We start from the raw sequence: 27,287 nt of genomic DNA on the forward strand, positions 1-27,287 counted from the left end.
TTGTTATAATTTATTCCAATAAAGAACTCTAACTTTCATATATAAAGTTTAAACGTATTTAATGTACTATCTTATTAAAGTCCGTTGTACACTTTAATATGTATACGGTATCCAGAAGGTGGTATTGTTAGCGTATCGGCAAACTCCTTTCTGAAAATATATGTTAAAACTCCATTCTGAAAGTTTTGTTTATATACGTAAGCATTTGAGATTTATTCTTTAAAATTAATCTTACTCTTACAAAATTGCATAGTTATTTAAAACAAACACGAAACCAGCTGACATTTAATCAAGATATTATAGAAAACAAAATGAGGAAGGGGGATCAAAATAGTCATCATATTTATTTTCAGCAGTCTGTATTAATTGCAGTGTGACAAGATTTTATTTTTCCTATCAGTACAAGTGAATACGATTCAGTTTATGACAGAATCTGATCATTGTACATATTCATCGTTATTAGAAATTATGTTATTTACCGTTCCTCAATTGTCAGCATTGGTACAGAATCCACACAAAGGACAAATGTTACAAATGTTTGAGCTCTTCAGCAGTCCAAATTCATATCTAGTTATTGCTTGGTGAACTGGCAAAATTCAAAATTAAAGAAAAGTATTGATGTTTCAAGTTTCAAACAGCAAATGAAAATGATGTATAACACTAATACATGTATAAGTGTGTGGACTTTAAGATCCTACAACAGCAAATATACCACTAATAATCTAGTGTCTACATAAGTGTGAGCATCACTGAGAAATGAACAGAGCATTTTCTTTCATGCATTTAATCGTTGTAAAAACCTTTAATGTTTTCATTATTTTAAAATGTAATGTGCTGGTATCTTCTTTATTGTACCAATAAATTTAACTTTACACTCATCAACCCGTTTTTGCCAATAGAAAACATTTAAATGAATGTGAACAATAATGGGTTTATGCCTTTCGCTCACTTCAATTGACATTCTATTTTACCTGGATCATAGTAGTCGTATGCTTTCACGTGACATGCTTGACTTTTAACAACAGGGTCAACACGGTCCATTTTCACATCAACACAAATGTTTGTACTAGGTTTAACCTTCATTTAAAATAAAAAGCATGAAATCTAAGTCTATCTACCGCTTAACTTGTTTCGATGGTTAACATTTACAAGAGTGAACCATAAAACAAAACGTGTATTAAATAGAAGTAGAGTATCTTAGCAAAAACGTTCCCTCAATGGCATATAAATGCAAAACATATTTTGCTATTAAAATGTTAAATGTGTTTATATGATCTCTTGATACCTACACCATTGAAATATAGAGCAATTATTCTGCCATTTGTTTCGTGTTTCATTATCATACTCTGGCGGTTTAGTACAGTGGCATTAGACTGAAAGCCAGTTGGCATTTCGACCTCCATAAGTAACATGCCACTATCCAATCTTCCATTCCATCTTGCATGAAAACAAAGTTAAAAGGTGTCAAATGTTCAACATACAACAAAAAATATCAGTAATAAAAATCAATCATTTTTAAACTTCTTATCTTAATCACTTTCAATAAAAAATGTTTAAAGATGTATAACAATAAATTCATGTTAAATGTAAAAGATCAACTGAAATTTTCTATGAAAAGATCTGTGAGTTTTATAGTCTGATCCATGAAGATTAATTCAAGAATTATCTCGGAAAACAGTTTTTTAATATTATTTTGTCAATAATTATTGAAGTGATGTTTACCTTAAGCACGATTTAATCGAAACAGTATTTATAAGCTCTGTTGTAACTGTCACGTTCACTCCGATCTTATCATCAATTTCATTTCCAGTAACATAATAGGAAGTAGATACCTGTACAAAGTAAGTGACATAAATATATATATATATATATATATAATGTTCATTATTTTGGCTGGATTAACGAAAGCTCTTGCAAAATCATATTGGTTAAAAACTTAAGCAACTGTTTAATGAAACAGGGGGTGCAAAATGTTCAACCAAAATGAAAACAAATGCAAGTTCAAACCTCTCATTATTCTCCAATCCCAAAAATCAGTCGATAATTTTTTTTATAAAATATGAAGGTGTAATCGAACTTAAAGGGACTCCACTGAGGTTTAAAACCCTAAACATAACATTTGAATTTCTTACATAAATGAGCTGGGGCACTTTTAACAGAAATATTTGCAAAGATAGTTAAGAAATATACTTTGAAATAAGTTGAAAATCGTATTTTGATGCTTTTCTCAGCCCGATTTGTGTGAGAAGCGTTTAAACGCTTTTCATTTTGGGTCATTTTTCTACAATTTGAATATTTATTCTGGAAAAACGAAGTGCGCGAATGATCTGAAATTTTGCATAAAGTTTAGAGGTCTAAACTTACATCAAATGATACATTTATCTGGAAAAAATATTTCTTATCCTATCATGACAAAAAAACTCAGAGGAGTTCCTTTGAGAAAATATATTTACTAGCAGATTTTACAAACAGTTATACATTTTCGGTGTCTTAATGCTACCTTTAGAGAAAAGAATTATTCACTAAACTTAAAAGAATTAACATGCAAAATTAATACAGACGTTTTTTACAAAACGATATTTCTAAGACACGGAAGTAGTATTACGCGCATGCGCATTATGTATAAGGCAAAAAGCAGTAAATAATGAAAAATACATTTTATCAGTATTCAACAACTTCATTAACGACTTGTCCTAGACTAAATGATTAAGCACTAGTTCAAAATACTTTCTTTTGATGCAAAGTGAATTTAAGTAATAAAAGGTGTAACCATATAATAAAATATGCATGGCTAACAATTCAATGTTCCAGAAGTATACATATTAGTTATCTGCTTAAAGTACCATCATACGACTTATACATCAGTAATTTACACAAAAACAGCATGGTATTCAAGATAAACTTATATCACTCGTCCAACACTCGTCCATTGCATGATATAACACAATTTGTATTGTCCTTTAATAATGCGAATTGGCAAGCGGGAAGTCTTAAAGAGATAGACACGTGTAGGTTTGTTTTAGCCAGTTTTCAATATTAATCAAACGCGACTTGTAAAAAGTAAAAAGTCTCCCCGTACATTTAATCAATGATGTTATATTTTCGATCCCTGTTCAGCACGACATTATTGTTGTGCTTGTGGTAATTTTAGTTTCAACTTTTCGGCATTTTCTAGTTGGGTGGTTCCATATTCCTACTTGAATAATGTTAAAAATCATCCTTAGGGTATGCTGCCTTTTTTTTAATTTGTTTTTTGACGTCTTATCTGTGATACGCAGGCTTCATAACCTCTGATCCCCTTTTTAAATTCAATTTTATTTACTTCCGCCCATTTTTTTCTCGTTTAAGGCACACGCTTTTTATTACTTGGAGACGATACGCCGCTTTTCGTGGAATGGCATGAAGTGTCACATTGAAGGTTCCATGATAAACGCCGTATGAACACATCTGCGGATGTTTCTAAAATCAAAATTTTACTATTTCATGTTTATATGTTGAATTCTGCTTAAGTCGGTGCTAGGGGGCGTGGAAGGTAACTTGCACTTTCCAGTACCGTCCATGAACAGGCTCAATCAAACCGAGCCTGCAACATTTTCAATTTTGCCGTGTCGGGCTTTCTTTAGGGATTTTTTATTCATCTATTTTGTAAGTACCATGGAAAAGATAATCACTAAATTATGATGAAGGTTATTTAAATATCTTATATATATTTCAATCTTTTCTGTGTTTGGAATTAATTTTGTGCAGCATACAATAACATTAATATAGATTTTGAAGATGTGTTACGATTAACTAAGTAAAAATCTGTGTTATAAGGCAACACGCCGGGGAAATGCTCTTGACTTCTCAAGATTTTTACAAAACATATCAACATATTTTTGTTACTTTTAAATATATATAAATGTATGACATAACAGTCAAATGAGATCAAGGGTAAAATCTGGAAAACTGATATCGTAAACCATTTTCATAGTCATTCATTATCTCATGTTCATTACCTTTTCAGAATAATGATTTACCTCCAGTACATATGCTACATAAATCTCTTTAGTTTTTCAAATAAACTACTATGAATAAAGAAGAGCTCTTTTCTTTCTTTAATATACTTTCACATTTTCAAAATAATTTACTCAGTGATTTTCAAGTCCAACATGGTGACATACACGAAATCTTCTTTTTCTGCTTTATTTATGACAACAATGGACCAAAAGCTAAAAAGACAATTTTGTCGTTGGTAAAATTTATTAAATATAATTTTACACTTTGTACCGTCAACTTTTGCAGAACTGTTTATGAATTTTACTACATTTCTATGTAGGGCAAGGATTTTTTGCCCTACACAAATTGCACATGCGCTGGAGAAATTATCAGGTAACGGTCCGCATCGTAGAAATGTCTGGAGGCAAAGTCACTTCTTTCAACATTACATCATGTCTATTTGAATACATTTCTGATTTTTTATTGACTCAATATACTTTTTTCATCACTCAAAATATCATGTAAGTGTATAATTATAATAAAAAATAACTTACATCAATTACCGCTAAACCCGATCCGTTAACTAGAACCGTTATTGTTTCAACATCGTTTGGTACCTATAATATTTCATGATAAATATCTTACTGAAAATAATATAGTGTATATACATGTATTACTTCTTTACTTAACATAACATTCAGGTTTTATCCTAATAATGTGTTGGCATTTAAACCATGTTTTAAATTTGCATTTTAATTTTTTCAACATGCAACTTTCTTATAATTATGTTCCAAAATAATTATTTCTTGCACATTATGAGGATGATTGTAAAAGAGGTTATGGAAGTGTTTGTCGGTAAGGCTTACAAAGCGAAATTCCATCACATTATTGCATATTTCGTATGAAGTTACCTTAAAAATTCGATAATAAGCCTTGGCTTATTTCAAATTTTGGAATCAGATTAGTGAGTTATTTTCGAGATTATTTTTAGATCATCAGTAAATCTTACTACAAATGCTATCGGTCCATGTTCGTACGGTATACAGTCAGTGTTTGGGTATTAAGCTGTTTGTGGATACAATATTTAGTTTAATGACTTTTACACAGCTTTTATCTTTTACTGAAACTGTCAAATGTTATGACATTTCATAATTTTGTAATTCAGTACAGTATTTATAAAATATATATATAATATTGAGTTTTTTTATTTCAGTGTTTATTTTTTCTCTGTGATCATACAGTAATAAAATAGGCCGCGTCACGACCAAACCAACATAATGGGTTTGCGACCAGTATGGATCCAGACCAGCCTGCGCAACAGTGCAGTCTGATCAGGATCCATGCTCTTACCAACTCTATTACAAGTAGAAAAATTGATAGCGAACAGCTTGGATCCTGATCAGACTGCGTGGATGCGCAGGCTGGTCTGGATCCATGCTGGTCGCAAACCCATTATGTTGGTTTTGTCATGACGCGGCTCAAATGTACTAACATATATTAAACTAAGAAACAATAAGGAAAGTATGCAGTACGACACGTCAGAAACACCATAGTAGGTTTGAGATATTATTAATCGACCAGTTTCGGTCAGATAATAATCTTCATTAGGATAATTAAGACAACTTTACTGCAAGTAATACAAAAACATAGTGACTAAGAGTTGTTTCTACACACAAACGCACATGCACGCACGAACGCACTCACTGCAAATCATAAATATCAACAAAATTTATAACTGTAAATATTTCGAACATAACACACACACAAAACAGCACTCATTCATTTCGGGTACCTTCAGTAATACGGTATTCGTTTTAGAGTTACCTATTATTTACAAGAGCACCGCAAGGCGGAGCTTTATATGCCCGAAAGTGATTTTTAGTAAGGATGAAGCATTTGTAAGATATAGGATAGGGAATCAAATAAAGTATTGCCTCCTTCAAAATGCGATCCTCCTTTTAAGTTGAAGAACCTTCATATATATACAGTTGCAGTTTCTAAGCACCACAACCATCAAGTTGTTATCTTGTTAAGTAAACATGCTACGACCGATGGATGTATTGGACATAGCTGTTCATCCTATACAATTTTACAGCTGTGGGTTGATTTATACTTAAGTTATTGAGCGGAAACTGTATTCAATTTTAAGGTAATAGTGACCTAAACCTTTTGACCTTGTTCTCCCAAATCAATAGGGATCTTCTACCAAATATGGACACTCATCGTATGAAGTTTGAATATTGTGGACCAAATGGAACTTCAGTTATGCTCAGGAAACTGTTTTTAGTTTTAAGTTAATATTAACCTTGACCTTTGATCTTGTGACCGTCTTCTCCCCAATATGGACAATCATCCTATTAAGTTTGAATATTGTGGGCGAAATAGAACATAAGTTATGCTCCAGAATCTGTTTTCAGTTTTAAGGTAAAAGTGACATTGACCTTAGATATTGTGACCCAAAAATCAATAAGGGTCTTCTACCCAATATGGACAATCATCCTATGACGTACGAAAATGGGCCAAATGGAAGTTAAGCTATGCTCCAGAAACCAAATTGCTAACGGACGGACGGACGGAAGTGCCAACATTTTGGGTTTATGATCTTTTTCTTTGATCTTTATTTGGCATATTTCCCCATAAACTAGTAAAATTACCACATAAACCAGTCGATTTATGGGATTTCCCTCTTTTAACTAAAATTATGGACGGAATGAAGCTCATAGACCATTGGATGTTCGCCCTGACAGACCCCAGGCGGTATAACATAATATGCCATATAACATATATTAACAAAAAAGCAGAAAGGAAAAGTAAAGAAAGTGAAAAGAAATACAAAGGAACACAAAAGCAGAAGATACCTGTACAGTTTTTGACCATTTGTTAACTTAATTGTTTCTATATTCATGTAAGTAACATATTTTCATGTGTCAGTATTCGTATCTATTTCTAATCCATCTTTTCGAATGAAATACCAGTTTATAGTGATTAAATGCAAGACATTTTTCATAAATTATACCCCGGTATGTCCAAATATATTTTTTTAAAACATAAGTTGAATTGAGGTGTGTGTATTCCTTTTTCTACACTAAATGTAATATTTTGCAACCAAAAGAATAATGTTTGTTGCACCTGCATGTATCTGCCTTTGAAATTAAGAGATATGTTGATTTTAGTCAATTTCTATAATTCATTTTTAATATTATATTAAATCTCTCCAAAAAGACTGCGTGTATGAACTTTGCCATAAGAGGTGTTCAAAAAATTTACTGCCCACTGCACAAAAATCACAAAGTCTCGAGGAAAAAAGGTTTCATTTAAGAAGAATTTTGTTTGTAGCAATTATGTATGTAAATATTAATATTGAAATTTCTGAACTTAATGTATATTGTTGTGTTAGAATGTGTTTGTATGTTTAGTTCCAACATATGTTTTCGTTTCCAAAGATATTTTCCAACTAATTTCCAGCATGAATTTTGAATTTGTTATCATTTTAAATTGATTTGCATATAGAAATTTAATTGCCTCTTTTGGTTTTAAGCTTAGGCGCTTAATGTTATTAATTGGGATGATTATATTACCATTGTCTAGACTGATACAAGAAATGACGTCAGTATGCTAAAGTCAGATATTCAATGTAATCTGCATCAGGGTTTCATGAATAACTAGGTAGAGGTAACACAGATGAGAGCTTAGATCAGTTTTGGTTAAGTAAAGGATATGATAACATTAACATTACCAAGGGGTGTAAAAGAAATTTCGGTGTTGCCATTGCTTAAAGTAATTTTCAAAATCATAAATTTTAGGTTCGTAATTCTTTTGAAGAGTAAAAGTAGAGTTTGTACAAAATTTCATACCTTAAGATAGTGCACTGTCAGAAGTCAATTGGACAGTATTTAGATTCTGAAATACTTAGTCAGTCTAATTTTAAAACGTGAAATTTCTTTCGTTTCATTTTTGGCCTGGAATGGTGTTGAAATCATCGAATAATCGATTAAGTTTCAAAAGATCCATTCTACCCATCACTTATATACGTTGCATCATCCGCAAACAAAAAGATGTTGACCTCAATTTTATTTATTGTTATCCCCTATATTTTGTCATGTTTAATAATACAATTGGAATGGAGTCGAATGCTTTAAAAAAAAAATATACGAGAGAGTGGAAATCCTTGCGTACAACTCTAATCACTTTAAAGACACATGTCCCTCATCAATAAGACTGTTTTGTGGATCATTGTATAAAAGTTTTATCCACTGTATTGTTTACCAGTTTCCCTAAAAACCGAGTATCTTTGTTCGTTTATTGTAACAGAGTGATTATAACAGAGTGATGATACATAGTTTCTAAATTTCAGTCAAATTTCTAATTTCAAAAGAATGTTTGATAGGGTTAATGTAGATATATTTTATATCAGACCCAAAGATTTTATATAATTATGTTGCTTATCCATCTGATCAAGGACTTTTATTATCATTTATATTTTTAAGAGCTGGTAAAAATTAAATTTTTAGTAAGTAAGCTATCTAGAGAAGTTTGTTCTATATCACTCATTTTTGTATTGTTGGAACCACAATCATACCATATATATCCTATTTACTTCTTTCTCATCAATAAGTCACAATTTAAAAAATCGGTATTTGTGTAATTAAATAGATTGAGCTGTCTTTCACGCCGGCTAACTTACAGTTTAATTTTAGTTTAAACATATTTTATTTCTCAGAATATATATACATGTTATAATTCACAATATACAGATGCAATTCAAATATTCTAAAAAAACAGGATTAGGATGAAAGACAATATGTCTTATGAAATTCTTCTCCTAAGTGAGTAATTGACATGTAATAGGCGCTTAAATAATTACATATTTTATAATCTGAGATGAATAAAATATAGAAAAAAAATCTTGAAAAAAAAATATATTAGAGAAAAAAACACACAGAAATTGATATGTATTCAAATGCTTTAAGAAACATTTATATGTTCCATTGAATATATTTAGGATGAATATATATTTAGAATGAATATATCAATAGATTGAATTAACATTCAAATAAATATTATCATACAAAGTAGAATAGTATTTGAAAAAACACAGAAAGGTGAAAAGGTAGTGAAGAAGGAGAAAGATAAATAATGAGGTATAAAGTATATGAATATAATGTTTAAGTGTTTGGGTGTTAAATGAATCTTTTTGTCTCTTGGATGTAAGTGTGTACGTGTGAAAAAGTTTTGTCATTAATTGGTCAGAAAGGTCTGGGTTGCCTGAAAGTAGAACATTTAAATCAATGTCAAAGTTATTTAAAATTTCGAAGTAACTTTTGTCGAGCTGTGTCATATTGTGTACATTCGAAGAAGAAATGAAAGTTATTTTCTATTTGGCCGCAAAGACATAAAGGTGATGCAGTTATTTTTTTCAAAAACAAATGGTAGTTTAGAGAACTACACTTTGTTCGAAGTCTTGTATGAAGAATTTGAAGTTTTCTTTTACCAGACAAGTAATACTAAGGCGTGTGCCGTATGTTTTTCTTCAAATTTTGTTTAAATGATGTGATAGTTGGAAGGGTACGGACGTCGTGTGGAAGATTATTCCATTCCCTTATTGCAGTCGGAAAAAAAGAGTTAAAATAAAGTGTAGTTCTTGCATATATTCCCGGAATATTGTCACTATTTCTTAGGTTGTACCTATTATTAGTTGATGTTGGGAGAATTGAGAAAAGATAATCTGGAGCTAGTCCGTTTTGAATTTTAAAAAGTAAGATCATTCTATGTATATATCGTCTTTCTTCGAGAGATTCCCAGTTTATTTCATTTGAAAGATTTTCGAGTGAAACAAGTCTTGTACATCCGGAAGCAATACGAGCACATTCGTTTTGGATTTTGTTAAGTTCGTCTAATTCAAAATTTGTAGCATTTCCCCATATAACATCAGCATATTCAAGTAATGGACGAATGAAAGAAGTGTAGATTGTCTCTAGTGATTTTCTATCTAGGCGAAATTTAAGTTTTCTCATAATATTTACCCTATTCCATGCTTTATTTGTTATATAATCTATATGTGAGTGCCATGTGCAGTTATTCGAAATTAAAACTCCAAGATGCTTGTGGTCGGAAACTTCAGTAATAGTCTGATTATTCATTTGTAGTTCTGGGTGTTGATTTGGATATCTCTTTCTAGAGACTTATAAAGACTCAGATTTACAAGGATTAAATGAAACAAGCCATGTATCTGCCCATAATGAAATTCTGTCTATATTACAGTTTAATTTTGACTGTAAGGCAATGATAACTTTTTTTCAAAACATTTTGTATCGATTCAGGCTTATAATGCTTATTATAGAGTTTTAAGAATTTAATTGCAGCAGTTAATATAATATACGTTGAATATAAAATATAACTTTACACAGCTATTTTCAAAACAAGTAAATAATCCTTTTTTAAAGTATGACCAAAGTACACTGATTTATTTATATAATATAGTCAAAATGTTCTATTTGACCACAGAAAAATAAAGTTCTGATTTCAAAAGCACGGTCATATCTAGTAAATTGCCTAAATTGTCAATTCGTTTGGATCATTACATTTTGTATCAGAGATGGTCAATTTCAATTTCAGATATACATGTCCGACAATACTTACAAAAGCAATTACACTTGCAAATGTCACCATTTAACTATTGTTGAAATAGAGCTGTATATTGTCTTACAAAAGTTGATTTTGATCTTAATACTTTTTCACTTTTACTTTTCTTCTGTACTTGGGAAGAAAAGCTGAAACTAAACGCTCTATACTTTTGAAATAACAGAACACACTAGTTTCGCATCTGATGTGGCATTTATATTATTAAATACGAAGAATTACTGGTTATTTCTGCGGATAGCTAATTATGCGATATTTTGCGGATCCCTTCCGACCGCAAAAAACAAATTCGCAAATATTTTGTTGTTTTATTAAGTAATTTACCCCGTTTGTCACCTCAATTTAGCTGTTAAATTAATCAATCACACTTCCCGCTGGTAGCCCCTAGCTCTAGTGAAAATCGTCTATTATTATGCTAGAAACGTTGCAAAAAACTGTGTTGTATTATTGTGTTGTATTGTTTTGTATTGTATTGATTAAGAAATGTGAGATGTTTATAACGCGGTCTAGGTGTAGTCAATTATCACAAAGGATTTAAAATGTAGATTATCGTGAATTAAGTTAAGCTAGATTGTGTTTGTAGGCTGTACATTTAATAAAATAACAAAGGAATTATTTTTTTCAAAAGTTTTTTATGCAAAACGCAGAAATTAAATTCGCAAAAATTAATTTACCCATTTTCAGTCCCAAAACGTAAAGAAATTGCACCCCAGAAGTTACCAGTTATACGGTAATTGAATGAATACTTACCTCGATTCTATGTACGAAGTCGAAAGTAGCAGAGTTAATTGAATATTCATGTTTGAAATTCCCTGAACTAGATAGTCTAAAAAATACTCCGTAGCCTGGACCTGGTGCACCATTCCCGCTACTTGCATATTCGGCCATCGCTTGTATTGATATAATTGTGTCCTGAAAGTTATGTAATCAGCAATGAAATAGTCAGCATCAAGCAACACGCTTTAGACAGCTACTGAGTTTGATGTCTATGTATCCACTCTGCCATTGTTATGACGATTACGTATGTATTATAGATTCAATTTAAGCCGTCATGATCGGAACTATATCTATATAATGTGCATTACCTGAGTAGAACTCTGACCACCAGTCGGGTTTCGTTGTGACACAAGCCATGTAACGATAGGGAAAGCCTCTGAGAAGTATCCAAGTTTCATGTACGTTAGTAGAGCATATGATGATGCTTCTATATCCTTTGCCGGTGCTCTATCTGTTAATACCTTGGAACCTACTTCCCTCTTGGAGACTTTACGATTAGCTTCCCAGTGTACCTTATCATCTACAAAGAAAATATTTGAATGTTTTAGGTCATGAATAACATATCTTAATACTAGCAGATTAAAGTGTTTTCTTTAAATCTTCAACAAAACTTTATATCTAGCTTTAAAAAAACTTACTTTTGAATCATATTAATAGAGAATATGTATCGCATATTGTTTGTGTTATAACGACTGCAAATCATTTCCTACTCGAAACATTTAAACACTTGATTAATGAAACTCTTGTAACTAATAAAAGTTTTGATATCATCTTTATTTCAGAAAATGTATATTGAAATAAGACCATCGTATATTGCAGCATCTTTCAACTTCATATAACATGTTGATCTCAAATGGCTGTTGGCACTTGCAAGAGCGTAGCAAAGAATGGCAAGTGTATAAGAATCTGTGACATCGTGAAGTTTTCCTTCCAAATATGACGAAGCCTTTGTAATTGCACTTGTTAAACCCTATTTTAAAAGAACTACTTATGTAATTATCTGTACAATGCCTGAAACTCTCTATTTTCAGAAATCAAAATTCTTTATTACTTTTATTAAGGGTCCGCATATGCAATTATGTAATCGCTCAACAATATTGATGAATATTTTAATTTATAGGCTAAATTATTATAACATGGGAATGTCAGTTATCTTGTGGTTATATATAAAAGTGTTACTTCTATTACCTGAACACCTCCCATGTTTTTGTTTTCTAATAATGATATAATAATGAAAGCTGACATCGTTATACCAGAAGAAGTACCACCCTAAAACAAGACAAAAGGTGTTCTGTTCGTGACTAAGACTCGTATAATAAAGAGATTGCAAAATTTGATACATGAAATGTTCAAATTATAATAAAATATATGTAAAGAAAATTATAATAAAGAAACCAACAATTTACTGAATTTTATAAACAAATTTTGAAATATTCGAGAATAACAATAAAAATGCAAGACAAGCAAATTCAAAATCGTATGAAAATAATTATGAAATGTAAATGACAAGAATCATGCTGTATTGTTTACCTGCATCTGGTAGTGAATAACCCTTCCAGGCTCTCGAAAAGATCCGTCACTATTTTGATACCTCAGTAACCATGTCATAGCGTTCACCATAATTGTATCATCAATTTGTATAAGCCCTTTCGCTTCCCCAAAGCATTTCAATACGAATGCCGTCAACCTTTGTATCACAATGGAAATCATTCGAGAAATAATTACAATATAGTAACTGTAAAGTATGAACAGATATTAATGTCTGTCAAAAAGTCACGAATTTAAAATTTCACGTGTGTGAATATTAGCGAATTGTGCCCGAGTAGAATTAAATGACATGTTCTGTGATGTTTACGCCAGTAGAAATTTTATCATTTTTTTTTCAATTTGCAAATATTTCCGCGTCGCTAGCTTAACCACTTATATAGTAATTTGTTATAATTGCTCCGCTGTCATTACTGATATTGGAAGATTTGACTAAATTACGAATTTATTCAATAATAATATTTTACGTTATATTTTACATAACTGTTAAATATACATTGAATTTTGTTTATGATAAAGATATACAGATATTTTAAAATGATAAATGTATTCGTTTGATCGTAACAATACCAGCTGCTTCCTGACGAATCACGATTTCCAAATGCGCTAAATGAGCCGTCATAGCGTTTAAACGTCAGTTCTTGTTGAAATCCTGAAATGTGTTTTCAAATTCCCAAATTAAAGCTACATTCTGAATGGCGATTAAGCAACCTATTGCGCATTTCACTATTTTGCAACTGTATGTACTTTAGACAGTGATTTTCTCTTTTTCATCTGACAATAGAATGAATTATGTTTTTTGATAACTAATAATTATGTTGTGGTGAATTTTTTATTATATATTATTTTATAGTTCTAAAATAAACTATAAAACTGTAAACTGCTTTCTTTAAAAGTAAATATTCTCAATCTCAAAAGTCAACCAAATGATGTTAGAACTGTTACCTTTATGCAAACTTTCAGCTGATTTAAGTCGTATTTCTGCAGTCAATTTTCCCACGATAGTAAGATAATCCGTGATGTATATTGTTGGGGCAAAATTAATCATAGTCTGCTCACCGCAACCATAAGGCAATTTTATCAAACTGTCTAAACCTTCAATACTAGGTACCATGAAATTTCCTGAAATATTTTTATCAAAAATTGAATTATTTTTCAAAAGCAAAGATAAAAATTTGATGTAGATAGATCTTGACCAATAACTTGTGTGAAAAATTTCAGATCATACACTCATTCAGTTTTTTGTTGTTTTTTTTTTTTTACTTTTGTGTCAAATGAGACTAAGAACATCATTGTACACTTATAAATTCACTAAATATAGCATGTGTCATAATGTAATGGAATTAAAAAAAGCATTGAAATACTAACCGGTTATGATGATTATAGTAAATTCGGAATTTTCCACCATATTGTCAGGAGTAATAATGGTAATTTGTTTTGTAACTGGGCTGGAAGCTGGAGTAACGGATATCAAATGTTGTTCATTGGTTGTTTTAAAAACGCCATTCGGCTGGAATAAAAACAATTAATAATTTACTTAATATGTCTTATTATCAACAGATGTTACATTAATTACTTTTATATCATGTTTGGAAATTGATGTCAAAAATACACTAAGATGATGCTTTGGACACAATATTGTTAGGTTTTTTTATTAACAGTTCAAGGCACGTAAAAAATGAAAATCACATGCACGATGTCCTGTCGATTTTCTATGATGGAGTTAATTGAGACGGAAATATTTAAAAGAGTACCCTAGATTGTACCCTAAATGAAATAACATCGAACAATATATTTATTAGGGGATTTAACAGGGAATGGACAGCTACAGATAATGCTTTGAATTAAAATGACCAATATCAATCAATCATGAAATCCTGTTTTACTCCATATTCGACCTTTATGTCAACTGATAAAATTTCATGTTTGTTATGTGACTAGTGGCCTTTGCAGGCGCAAATTTTATTCTCAACAATTCGTGTATTACTGTGCCACTATGATAATGTGAGAGTGACGTTTCATTTTTTGTGTACACAAAGGTTTACAACCTTTGTCTGTATAGTTAAAACAGGATTTTTAGAAGCGAATATAATACAAGATAACAAGAATTATTTGAAATGTCTTGATAGCAAAGGTAGTATAGTCCTTGGGATGCGAATAAATGTGAATTTTATCATGAGTTCGAGCCCCACAAGTTTTTTTACTTTTTCTTTTTTTCTTTCCATATTTTTTTTAATTTACATTAGATGCAAATTAATTGGAATATAAAAGTAGTTTTATATATAATATGTTATCATTCAAATATACTGGTAAATTTGTGGTATTAATGACTTCTAAAACTGTCTAGTGTGTTGTATGTAGTAGTCATAGTACTTACACAGTGCACGAGTATTTCGTGTCAAATGAACCATAGTTGAAACATTTTTTGAATATTTATGAAATCCGTTCAGTATTCAGTATAAGGTTGCACTAACTTAACTTGCTAGATATGGCTTCATTGAATTCTGGTCGTAATTACCAGAATTACGACGAATTGTCTAAGAAAATTCTGCATCATGTTATAAAGGCATGTTGTGTGTTTATATACTCTTTTGTTGGTTTTCCATAGTCAGCCTAAATCGTTGATATTCATTCATATGTTTCCATATTTCAGGTCTGTAAAGATGAAAAGCAGTCTGGTGCATTACAGATTCAATTGTCATCACCCATGGAAAGGGCTGCAAACTTGACCGGTGTCTCACAGGCCACGTTATATCGCATACAAAAGATGATGAGCAAGCCGGCTGCTCAAAGGAAGGTTAGGAAAGACAAAGTCATCTTGGATGATTTTGATCTTGGTGTGGTTCGACGGACAATGCAAGAAATGTTTATGCAACAGAAACGCATCCCAAACATTAAGACCCTTCAAGAAGCCTTACACGAGAAAATCGGTTACAAGGGCGGAAAAGAGAGTCTACGAAAGACCCTACATCAATTAGGTTTTGTATGGCGAAAGACACAGACAAACAGAAGTGTACTAATGGAGCGTTCAGATATAGTTGCAGTCAGAGTTCACTTCCTGAGACAAATAAAAAAGTACAGGGATGAAGGCAGAAGCATTGTCTATACAGACGAGACATTCCTTCACACTTCCCATACGGTTGCGAAATCCTGGCAGTCAACTTTTGTTGGACTTAAATCGCCGTTGAACAAAGGGGATCGTTTAATTGTGGTACACGCCGGAAACGAAAATGGCTTTATTGAAGGAGCATCACTGGTGTTTAAATCGAAGTCATCTACCGGAGATTATCACAGTGAAATGAACGGCGAAAATTTCCTAAAGTGGGTCAGAGAATAACTTGTTCCAAATTTGCCAGCAAGGTCAGTCTTGATAGTGGACAACGCTCCGTACCATAATCTTCAAACCGACAAGTGTCCTACTCAAGCCAACCGTAAAGCCGAAATTCAAGACTGGTTACGTCGTCATGGTATTGTTTTTGAAGATAACATGTTGAAGGCCCAGCTACTGCAGCTATGTAAGAGTAACAAACCAGCGCCCCGGTATGTACTTGACAGCCTGTTGAAAGATCATGGCCATGAAGTTTTACGACTTCCAGCATATCATGCTGATCTTAATGCCATAGAGCTTGTGTGGGCAGGTGTGAAGGGATCTGTTACGCGACAAAATACAACCTTCAACATGACGGCGCTGCTTCAGAAAACAGAAGAGGCTTTATCATCCATCACAGTTGACTTTTGGCAGAACTGTATTTCACATGTTCAAAAAATAGAAAAACAGTACTGGGAGCTAGACATCGCAGTTGATGCCGAAATAGAAAAGATTGTAATAGAATTGCACTCTAGTGACGAGGAAACCGACACAGCGGAGGAGGGTGAGGACGTGTTGACGGATTCGGAATCATCGGAATGAAGTAAATGTATTGTTTTTCAAAATATTGAACTGAATTGAAAATAATTGTTATGAAATAAATTGATAAGTTATATATATAAATATAGCATTGCAATATATAAAAAAAATAAAAAAAAAGAAGAAAAGAAGGAACGAAAGAAAAAATATTGAAATAAGAAAATAACACAACCCTTATAATCTTTACAAAAAAAATATTTGCGAAAAGAAAAACAATCAAAGTCTGACTGTCTTGCATTGATATTTAACTAGAAAATTAACAGACGATATCCTTACCTACTGCGTTACGCTGACAGTTGATAAATTTGTCGATATTTAAATTTATATCGCTACTTTGCTTCCCTACAGATAACAAATACAGTGTAATAACTGTTTTACACCGTAATAGTGGACTTGACCGACGCGTCACTAAATAATTATCCTAAACGGACAGTAACTTAAATAAAAACCTATATTTTGTACTTAAAATCAATACCGTATGTCTAACCCATAATTCAAACAGGATTTCGAATGTATGTTTAAAAATCTAGAAAAATGGAAAATACCTCGAGAGCAATAAAAGTAAAAACTGAAAACAATGAAAATTGAAAAATCGGTGTGATTGAGGTGTTTTAGAGATACGGGTTTTTTTCTAATTTTTTATGAGAAATATATCTATAAGAAGTCAATATCAAATATTCTACATCACCAAAGATACATAAACTCATAAACGTATTGGGAAACCTACCCGTACTATAACACTTTTCATTATTATGTCTGGTACAGGAAAGAACATATTGTCCATGATGAATGCTTTAACTGTTATATTTAATACTCCAATTTGTTCAGGCTGAAATCGAATAAATGTTGAATGACCGTCATTTCCTTTCACCTGCAATATACAAAATAACAAGTCAGTTTTAAATTAAAAACATGATATGAATTAAACCCATCAACAGAATTCGAATACTTCTTGACCGGTAAAAAAAAAAGTGGTATTAGGTCAAAGACCTTACCCAATCGGCCACAGTGTTTTAACTTATTATAAATTCAATACAACATACCTTAATTAAAATGAATCAATAAGCAAAGTTTCTGTCCGTTATTATTATGTTTTGAGTAAACGAAATGTACTAGTGTAGTTGATTACTTTTGAGTAGTTATATCTTAAGGTTTACTTACTTTAGTCGAAGCTGGAAAAAGGTTGTTCGGATTATCAGACATCGTTATCTGTAGGAAAACCTTTAAAACGAAACCAGGGTTTTTTTATTTGTTTTTGTTCTCTTCATTAGAAAATTACCTAATCGATTTTCTTGATGATATAGTGTACACAGAGATAAATTAAACATTTCCTGAATATAAGCTTACAGCTGCTGTGGCATACCTTTAACATTTGTCTCATTAACTAACAATCTTTTGTTATCATTTACTGCAAGATTCACGATGTATGTGTCATAAATATTAACATAATTTCAACATATAACAGATGATCCTTTTGAAATATTCAATACGATTACTTCGAACCAAACCTATAAATGTTATATGGTGACTTGCCCCCTTTTCTGCGGAGAAAGTCGTCAGAAGCAGCTCTTGGCACTAACAGGCAACTGAGTAGAACCACTACTTTCTGTAAACTAGCTGGAAAGCTTCCTCATATGAAATAGTGCAAGTCCCTGACATAACCCACGGCAGTAAGGGGATAGTGGTTAGGAGGCAACACACTTAATCTCTCTGCAATGGACGCCCAATCAATTATCAATAAGCTTTATTATTGATTTTACCATTTTAGTCACAGGGTAGTTATTGAAAACTGTAATCTGGAGGAGAAACTCTTCGCCAAGAACAATCGACGCTGGAAGGTCCATTGTAAGAAAAAACATTTTTCTAACTGTTACCTGAAATAATTCAAACATATGTTTAAAATGCTTATTATGGGGTTGCGCTTATGGCTTGGTAGCACTACGAGATAAGACTTTTGAGACATAAGACTGTCGAGACTGTTGAGGAAATAATAGTCTTTGATAGTGTATCGAAATATTTAAGTGACAAAGTATTTGACGTACGTTCACTCACACAAAAAAGAGTTGGAAGGTACACATTTGTGCCTGGAGTGTAACTTTTTTTTTAATTCAAGGCTTTAAAAATAAGTTGGCACAAATGTCTACAACATCAAGACGACGTGTCGCGCCCAAGAGTCATGTATTTACCTTCAAGTAAAGGTAGTAAGTTTGATGTGAATAACACTTCATTTTTCAAGAACAATTGTCAGTGACAGTCCTTGTTGTTGATGCTGTTTGTCAAAATGTCATCTCAGTTCAATTCCGGCAATGAACGATGATATCAACTCGTGATCGGTCCTCTTTAGAAGCGCAAACATCCGCAATGTCAAAAGGCGCTACGGGAAAGCAAAACTATGTATGACAACGCAGAACACGGTCTAAGCCAATTTTGTCGTTTTAGGCGAACAGAAGATTTTTTTTCTCTATCTTATTGCAGCATCTGATATCTATGTTAATTGTGCTTGTTGAGGCCGTAAAAAGTCGACCAATACAATATTATCAAACATGTAATGTTTCCGGTCCTTGAATAACGACATATTTTGTCTGTATCTGTTTTGGTAATTAATTTCCTTCTTTGTTTACCTTTTTCAACTTGGGTGGTTCAATGGTTCAACACTACCCTACTTTTGACGTCATAATTTTAACAATATTTTATTTGTAAACATTTTATTTACATAATAACTGACAAATAGTAAATTGTACGGATTGAGTAGGAAGCTTGAAAAGCTTTTTTACAAATCCGCACATTATTGACTTCTTGTTTGTAATATTCAGGCTTCTGATCCTCTTTCAAAATTCCTTTTTATCCTTTTTATCTAGTTCGCTCATTGTTTTTTCTTGTTAAGAGCAAACACATTCTTTTATTTGGCGTGGAATGGCACTTGTATTTATAGGTTTTGTTATTCAGGGAAAGTAAGATTGTTGGCTTATAACGATACAAGGACTTCAGCTTCTCTCTGTTATTTACTGATATTGGGATGTTAAAGGTACTGCCTGTGTGAACAGCTTTTAATGACTTTTATTTCGTCATAGCAACTTACTGTTTCTACATAATTGTTTCTAACAGATAGATTTATTTCCTGCAGGCAAAACTGTTTGAAGAACTCAAAAAAAAGTCATATATTGTAAATAAATGATAGTTTAGCAGTATACCTCTGGCTTTAAATCATAAATTCCAAATCCCGTCTTCGGGTTAAGTGCAAATACTGACGTCACCCACGTTGTCATGGAGTCGGGTACTTTCAGGTTGACATTTATTTCTCCACTTGACCTAAAATTATAAATAATAAACGCATATAGATATCATTTTATAGCATGGTACTTAGCTACTAAGTGCGCACGCGATAGCTACTACTTGTGAACGAGATAGCCTCTACGTTGGTCAATCATTACCAGGGCTTGTAAAAGCTATTGCGTCCGCACGTTGTAGATATCGTGTGAGCACGTGGTAGATATCGCGTGCGCACGTAGTAGCTATCGTGTTCGCACGTGGTAGATAAAATATTTCTGATGGCCCCCAAATGCAACCTTAATTTTATATCATTTGATGATATATTTATTCTTCATATACATGTACGTATACAGTATTAAAAAAGTCAATTTCTATTTTCATATTTCAAGTGTGTCGTTCAATAATCAATTTGAGAATCTACATAAATGGATAAAATCAAATAATGTATCAAATATTCCATTAAAATAAATTTTGAAATATAAATCCTCGACAGCAATGAAACAAAATTCAAAGAGTTGAAAAATGCCGACTCGATTTTATTTAGCTTGTTCGTGGGAAATATTAACAGTGCACAATAGCTCACGTCCTATTCTTTAATACTCGCTTAAGAATGTTTCTACTCTTAACACTTAACTTATTGGAATCAATTATTAATTATCCAGAAAAACAAGAAAAAAGAAAGTGCCGAGAAAACAGAGCTACCGGTATTTATGATATGTAGGAAGTGTTTTTTTTATTCTTGTTGAGTTTGTAAATAAAAACCTTTTATTTCTGATTCTGTTTAAGTCCATCTTCTAACTTTCTGACCTTTTTTTAAAAAAATAGTCTAGCCGGACACACTTTTACTTAAAGCCTATAACCACTACGATAATATCTAAGAAGATTTAAAATGAAAACTGGATGTTCGTGAGTGTGGATTCTTGAGTAAGGTGATAGATTGTTTTGGCGTATTTATATTGCAAAAAAGATATCTAACCCAATTCTATAATCATCCCATAACCACGTGTCTGGAAACCTAGTACGAACGATTTCCTCAAGGGATGGACCTGCAAACATTGATTTGTAAAGTTAATCATTCTATTCACGAAGAAAAACCTAGACTTTCAAAGTACAACTGAAAAATGTTATTTCAGTAAACAAAGTTAAATTCATGATAATAGAGAATCAATTATAATTAAATTTTGCAGTAGCGTCTGCATTCTTCGAGTTGAACACCAATCGATTATTAAATGTTCAATTGAGCCGTATTTAGAAACGAAAGTCAACTAGCGGTGTTTAAATGCATGTTGACTTTAAATAACTAACATTTAAAACAGGTTATAAATACAGAATATAAGAAACACATAGCCTAAACATTACTCACCCGGCTCAACAATGCCTTCTATGGGAAATCCTTAAACAGTAAAACAATATCCATGTTACACAAAATTCATGTTTTACAATTAAGAACGATAAGTATTAAAATTGAATGTGTTAAGCATATTTCCGTACACCTGGCTACTACTATATATACAATGGTATCAATAAATACATTAGCAGATTGTCACATATCAGAAAGTTATATTAACTGATGACAATTTGTGTACAAATCATTAAATGAAAGTTATCATTATCCATTATCACATATAATCATCATGGTTTCTCTTCATATATATATATTTATAGCACATTTTAATTCAAACAAGATGATACAATATAACATTTGTTACTATTTTGCATGAGTAAACTGACAATACGTTTCCTTAACGATGCCGAAAACTATTTAAGGATGATAATGTATAGTAAGTTTTTTTAATTGTTATCCTGGTAATATGAAATGAATCATATTTCCATATATAACAGGTTTTGCTCTAACGATAGCATGGAATCAAATCAATGTTCCGATGTACGACTAATACGTTGCAGGACGAAGATATTGCTCAGAAAATATAAAGTACTCATTGCTGTAAAACACTTACTGTCCATAGGCCGCCTTGGTGGTAGCATACCTGGAAAATGTAAGTTTAATAATTATATCTTGTAGCAAAGGTTCCAATGTATCTTTCTTACAAACACATTATTATTGCTTATCCGAAAATAACAATGACTATTTTTTGAGTAATTCTAAAACATTGGAACTTTTGTAAAGGCATCATTTTGTGTATCAATCCTTTTCGACAGAAAACACTAACTCAAACATGATCACATTTCTCATCTGTCGATAAAAGCATCTGATATCCGATATACAACTAATCTTTGCGGAGATATTGCTAAGAAATGATTAAAATAACTTATGTATTACGATGAAACACTTACTGTCCGGCATCGGTTCCATTCCTGAAAAATGTAAGTTTCAAAATAACATATTTTAGCAAACGTTACAAGGTTGCGTTTTTATCGTTGTTCATAAAACTTATTAATAATGATAAAATAGACGAGACAGACGCTAGGGCACATTTTTCCGTTGTTTTGTTTGCTTTATTGTCTGGTGTGTATGTCTATCTCTAATTCACTTGTGACTGTATATCAGCGGCCGGTCCGCCTTATCAGCTTTTCTGAATAACATACCCAGTCATTATAAGTTACCGACAACTAATTTTACACTGTTTCTGATCCAGCAATACAAAGTTCGATTTACCTTTATGTCTGAGATCAGTTGTCACGGAGAAGTTTTAACAGTTTATATATTTACAATATTTTGTGACAAAAATTAAACATTTTATTTATTGAATATCAAAAAGTGCATTATGTGATGATACGTAGTACGTAGATCGCAGGGGTCCAGGACAAACTGACATAACACATAATTGCATAAAGAGAAACATTCGTTACAAATGTATTTTGTTGATACTATCATTTAAATGCCAGACTATATCACCAAATACTAAGTAAGTCAGTATCTATTTGTACCAACACATTCTGAAAGCGTGTTTCTAAATTAAAGTATACTCAAAAATAATGTAGTAACATCACTACAATTATATTAGCGTTGATGTCAGGGTTTGATAAACCCTACAAAATATAAATTTAAATTACCATCGTCTTGCCCTGTCGTTGTGGAATATGATGAAGCTGGTGTCGTTGTCCCTGAAAGAAATGATAATGATGATGTTGAAAGTAAGAAAAAGAGATTATTCATGCAAGCCTAAACGAATACTTATCAACATAAAATGAATAAGTAACAAAAATATTTGTAATTCAATAACTATTAAGACTTTATCCTCTTAAATGTGTTCAATAAGAATGGTGAACAGTAACAAAACAACAAACTATAGCTATTTATAACAAAATTACAGAGAACTTTAAACACTGCAGCACTTACATTCTCCTTTACACTCGGTTGGATATCCTTTCGTTGTAAGCAAATCTATCTTTTCCTCAGATACTTTGGCATCAGAAAGAACTATCAATCCACTTTCCTGTAAGTGTTATATAGTCCTATTATTGAATGAATAGTATGCATCATTTATCAATTGAAAACTAACAGTTCTTTCTTTTCTTTGGATTGGCCTATTTGAGTACCTTATTTTAAGCTTACTTGTTTGGTTTGTTTTTAAACTTATCCTCAGTTATCTTTTCTATCAATATTACATATTCATATTTCTCATTTTTTATTATCCCATCTCTTCGATATATACTCGACATACGTAGAAAATTAACTTGAGGGGAAGATTTTTTTCTAAGACTATATACAATGTATGTTTCCACTCCTAATGCTTTCCTTTGTATATATTGACTTGTATCCAAATTGTATTTTGCCGATTTGTATATATTCGGGAAATAATTATAATTAACCTAACCAGCATTGTAATTATCTTAATATGAATTTCGTCAAAAATACAACAATTAGAAGCAAACAAACTGACAACGGAAATCCTACAAAATTAAAGAAAATATATGAAATAAGGTAAATGTTAAATATTTGTTTCAATTTACAGTTTAACAAAACGATAACACAAACAAAGACATAATTACAATATATGTGTCATCAAGATCTCCAAGTGGTCCGTGTGAGCGTTTTACCAATCGTCTTACTTCAACTGCTCGCTGTAAATTTGACATGTTGAATCATATATAGTTTCAAATGATTCATACGTTTGACCAATTGCAATTTCATAAGAATGATAAATTGCTAACATGTATTCCATTTTTGTACAGTACAGTGTATTTCCATGTTTATGGTAACAACAAAAGAAATACCAAGAAGGTTCAATAATATACAAAATAAGAAATATGTCTGAACGACACGGTTAACCTAGCTTTATATGTTATTATGACATCAAACGTCAGCAGTGTTTTGGAAAAGGCCAATGTCCATGCTTTTAGAGTGACAGAGCACATATTTCTCAGTTTAGTCTGTACCTAAGCATAAAACTGTAAGAAAAGTTCAGTAAGTAATAAGTAATCTGTCAATTTGAAAGTAATGCATTGGTTATAATTATTATTAGGATAAAAAGAATTCTTTATGCATAACATTTTTGCCAACTGACTTCGGAATTCCTTTATGCTTGACAGAGTTATGGACCAGACAAAATATTCGAGCTGTTTAACTTTAACCTCTTAGTGTGACCTTGACATTGGGGCAAGGGGCATGTCACACAAGCTCAGCATGCTTAATAAAAGTGCCGACTTATTTTCTGGTCCTTCGGGATCATTGATGCCAACACTATAAAGTGTTGAGAATTGATTACCGCTCAAGCCGGTGCTAGGGGGCGTGAGGGATGTTGCACTTATTCATTATCCCTCATGTACAGACTCAATCAAACCGATTCTGCAATTCTTATGTTATTTTGTTGTGATTAATGCTTCCGAGGGATCACTTTGTTTCCAGAATTTTTTATTTTACGCTCACTTGATGCATGACAGAGTTATTGGACGGAAAAGATTTTCTATCTTCAGACTTTAGTGTCAGATTTTGAGCATGACATTTGGCCTCTAAATGTCACCTTGACCTTGGACTTCGAGTTCGAGATTCTGTGCATGACTTATTGTCTCATCACGCTATTCATGTGTGTCAAACTATTTGTTGTTTACCGGACAAGAATTTCTAATTGTTGATGTTTGTTTTCTAAGTTTGACTTCGAAAATGGTTCTAGAGGTATAATTTTAGCGCATTTAACACCGTCTTCTTATGCTGCACATATTACTTTGAATCCCTAAATGCATAAGTTATGATCCGGACAAGGATTTCAGACGCACTAGATCAATGGTAACACTGTATACCCTCTTTCCATGATTGAGGCGGGGGCATAAAAAGGAAACTATTTTATATTTTGTAGCATGCGTAAAATTGAGTCTCACACTTGTACGGTTGTTTTTAACTAAAGAGATTATGTATGTAGATTTCATGGCAGTACACTGCCTTGTCCCTGCTCTCTTTCTCTAGATTTTGAAACTTCACTTACAATAGGTCAAAAATGTCATTACGGCATATAATCATCATCTCACCTGTGCTTAAGTTTTACACTGAGGTGTAAAAAGAGATTATCAGTGTTCATCAGTACATTATTTGGAGATGTATTGTAACTAATTAGAACTGCAGCATTATGTATAACATTAAATATCACGTGCCTGCATTTGTATTTTGTTTTTTTTTTATATATAATTTTTCATATATGAAACAAAATTTACGAAACTATTAACGCACGTATATCTTTGCACGTACCTTTGCCCGGCTTCTAAAATTGGCTATGTTTTGAGTTACATGAGGACTGATATCAGCTATCCGATTCACCACCTATAACATAATAAACGTATTTTGATTTCATGTAATAGTTTTTATAAACAACTTCAAATAAAATCCATCAATAATTGAAATACACAATATAAAGAATATCATTTGATACCTGTTTCAGAAATGATATTCAAAATGAGCATGTATAACACGAGTGATTATCCAAGCTTTGTCACTGTTGGTGTGCATAAAACCCTGACGGCAGTTTTTAATTTTACTATATATATATATGCTTGCAGATATACATTGTATTAATTAATTATGTTAATAGTTAAACTATATAATACTTTTCTTTATTAACGGCGTTTTATCAATCGTAAGAAAGGTAACCGCCGCATGCCAATGTGCAAGTTAAAATGTTATTAGTATGTAACTTTCAGAAAACCCCGTAAAAGCAGTCGATACGTTCTCGACGTGACGACTTTATTTCTTGTGTTTATTTTGTTTGGTTTTACGGCGTACCGACACAATTTAGTTCATTTGGCACCGGAACATAGAAAAATGATTTTTGCTAGACTCGGGTTTATTTATTGATATTTTGTGAGCATGTCAAAAGTCACGACGCTTGGAATAACAGTTTTGCTTCAATCAAATACAATGCACAATAAATTGAGGATAAAGTGAAAAAATCTGTAACGTGACGCTTTGTCTCTAGATGGTATAAACGCCTTCGAGAGGACGACTCTTCGATGATCGATCAAGAACCAGATCAGTAACAAAAACACATGCAAACGTCAAAGTAGGAACTCAAGGGCCATTTGTTTGAACTACTGACCCAGTGCAACAGTATATCACGACTCCCTTTACGAGGAGCGTTTCCACAGTGTGTTACTGAAGTGCGTAATGAGGCTAAGGTAGCTGGACACCATTTTGTCACGTTATCATTCTTATGATACCTGTAAGATATCGTTGTTATCGGTATTTGAGAGACACTGGTCGCCAGTTTTCTTTATGTATTTATCTTTTATTTTTTGTGATCCATTTTTGTACATGTTCATCAAATTTACATGGTATATATCACATGTATACTGATTTTGGTTGTTGCACTATTACTATAAACGAGTTGTAAACGTAGTGACAAACCGTTTGGATTATCCCTCATAATTATATATTTTCTAAATAAATCAAAAATATATTTTGTAATGCTGCAAATCTTAAACGTGTTTAAGTGTTGAATACTAACAATACAATAAAACAAACATACATCTGTCCAGAAAATGTCGTTTTCAGTTCCGAATACACGGTTTCGGAGATCCTCCCCCAAGACATAGACAGAAGAGTGCGGGTCAGCTGATACACGCATGTTTACAATATCTCCCGGCTGTGGCGTTGTGTAATTGTACGACAAATGCACCTTGAAACGGACAATTTTATAGAGTGACAACTACAGTCTGTATAGAGGATATGATGATGACGATAATGATGATGGTGGTGGTGATGATGATGATGATGATAATG

General features: G+C 32.1%; 1 protein-coding gene across 1 annotated transcript; it reads right to left on the reverse strand.

Annotated features, from left to right (window-relative positions):
* LOC132728452 (C3 and PZP-like alpha-2-macroglobulin domain-containing protein 8) lies at window positions 1–27,179 on the reverse strand. Its single transcript, XM_060714094.1, has 27 exons — window positions 27,034–27,179; window positions 25,761–25,832; window positions 24,071–24,142; window positions 23,418–23,514; window positions 23,132–23,182; window positions 22,412–22,432; window positions 22,075–22,104; window positions 21,480–21,509; window positions 21,093–21,162; window positions 20,038–20,155; window positions 18,607–18,720; window positions 18,008–18,067; window positions 17,574–17,717; window positions 14,308–14,449; window positions 13,885–14,061; window positions 13,510–13,591; window positions 12,925–13,081; window positions 12,583–12,663; window positions 12,199–12,364; window positions 11,703–11,914; window positions 11,368–11,529; window positions 4,533–4,595; window positions 1,723–1,832; window positions 1,290–1,437; window positions 972–1,077; window positions 480–586; window positions 1–150 (listed from the first exon to the last, which is right to left on the reverse strand). The coding sequence occupies exons 1-26, from the start codon at window positions 27,130–27,132 to the stop codon at window positions 486–488; spliced, it is 2,685 nt and encodes an 894-aa protein (XP_060570077.1). The 5' UTR covers window positions 27,133–27,179; the 3' UTR covers window positions 1–150; window positions 480–485.
* Between the last annotated feature and the right edge of the window lie 108 nt (window positions 27,180–27,287).

The sequence above is a fragment of the Ruditapes philippinarum genome, unplaced genomic scaffold (genome assembly GCF_026571515.1).
Source record: "Ruditapes philippinarum isolate M1 unplaced genomic scaffold, ASM2657151v2 ctg233_1_1_1_1, whole genome shotgun sequence".
Classification (NCBI taxonomy): domain Eukaryota; kingdom Metazoa; phylum Mollusca; class Bivalvia; order Venerida; family Veneridae; genus Ruditapes; species Ruditapes philippinarum.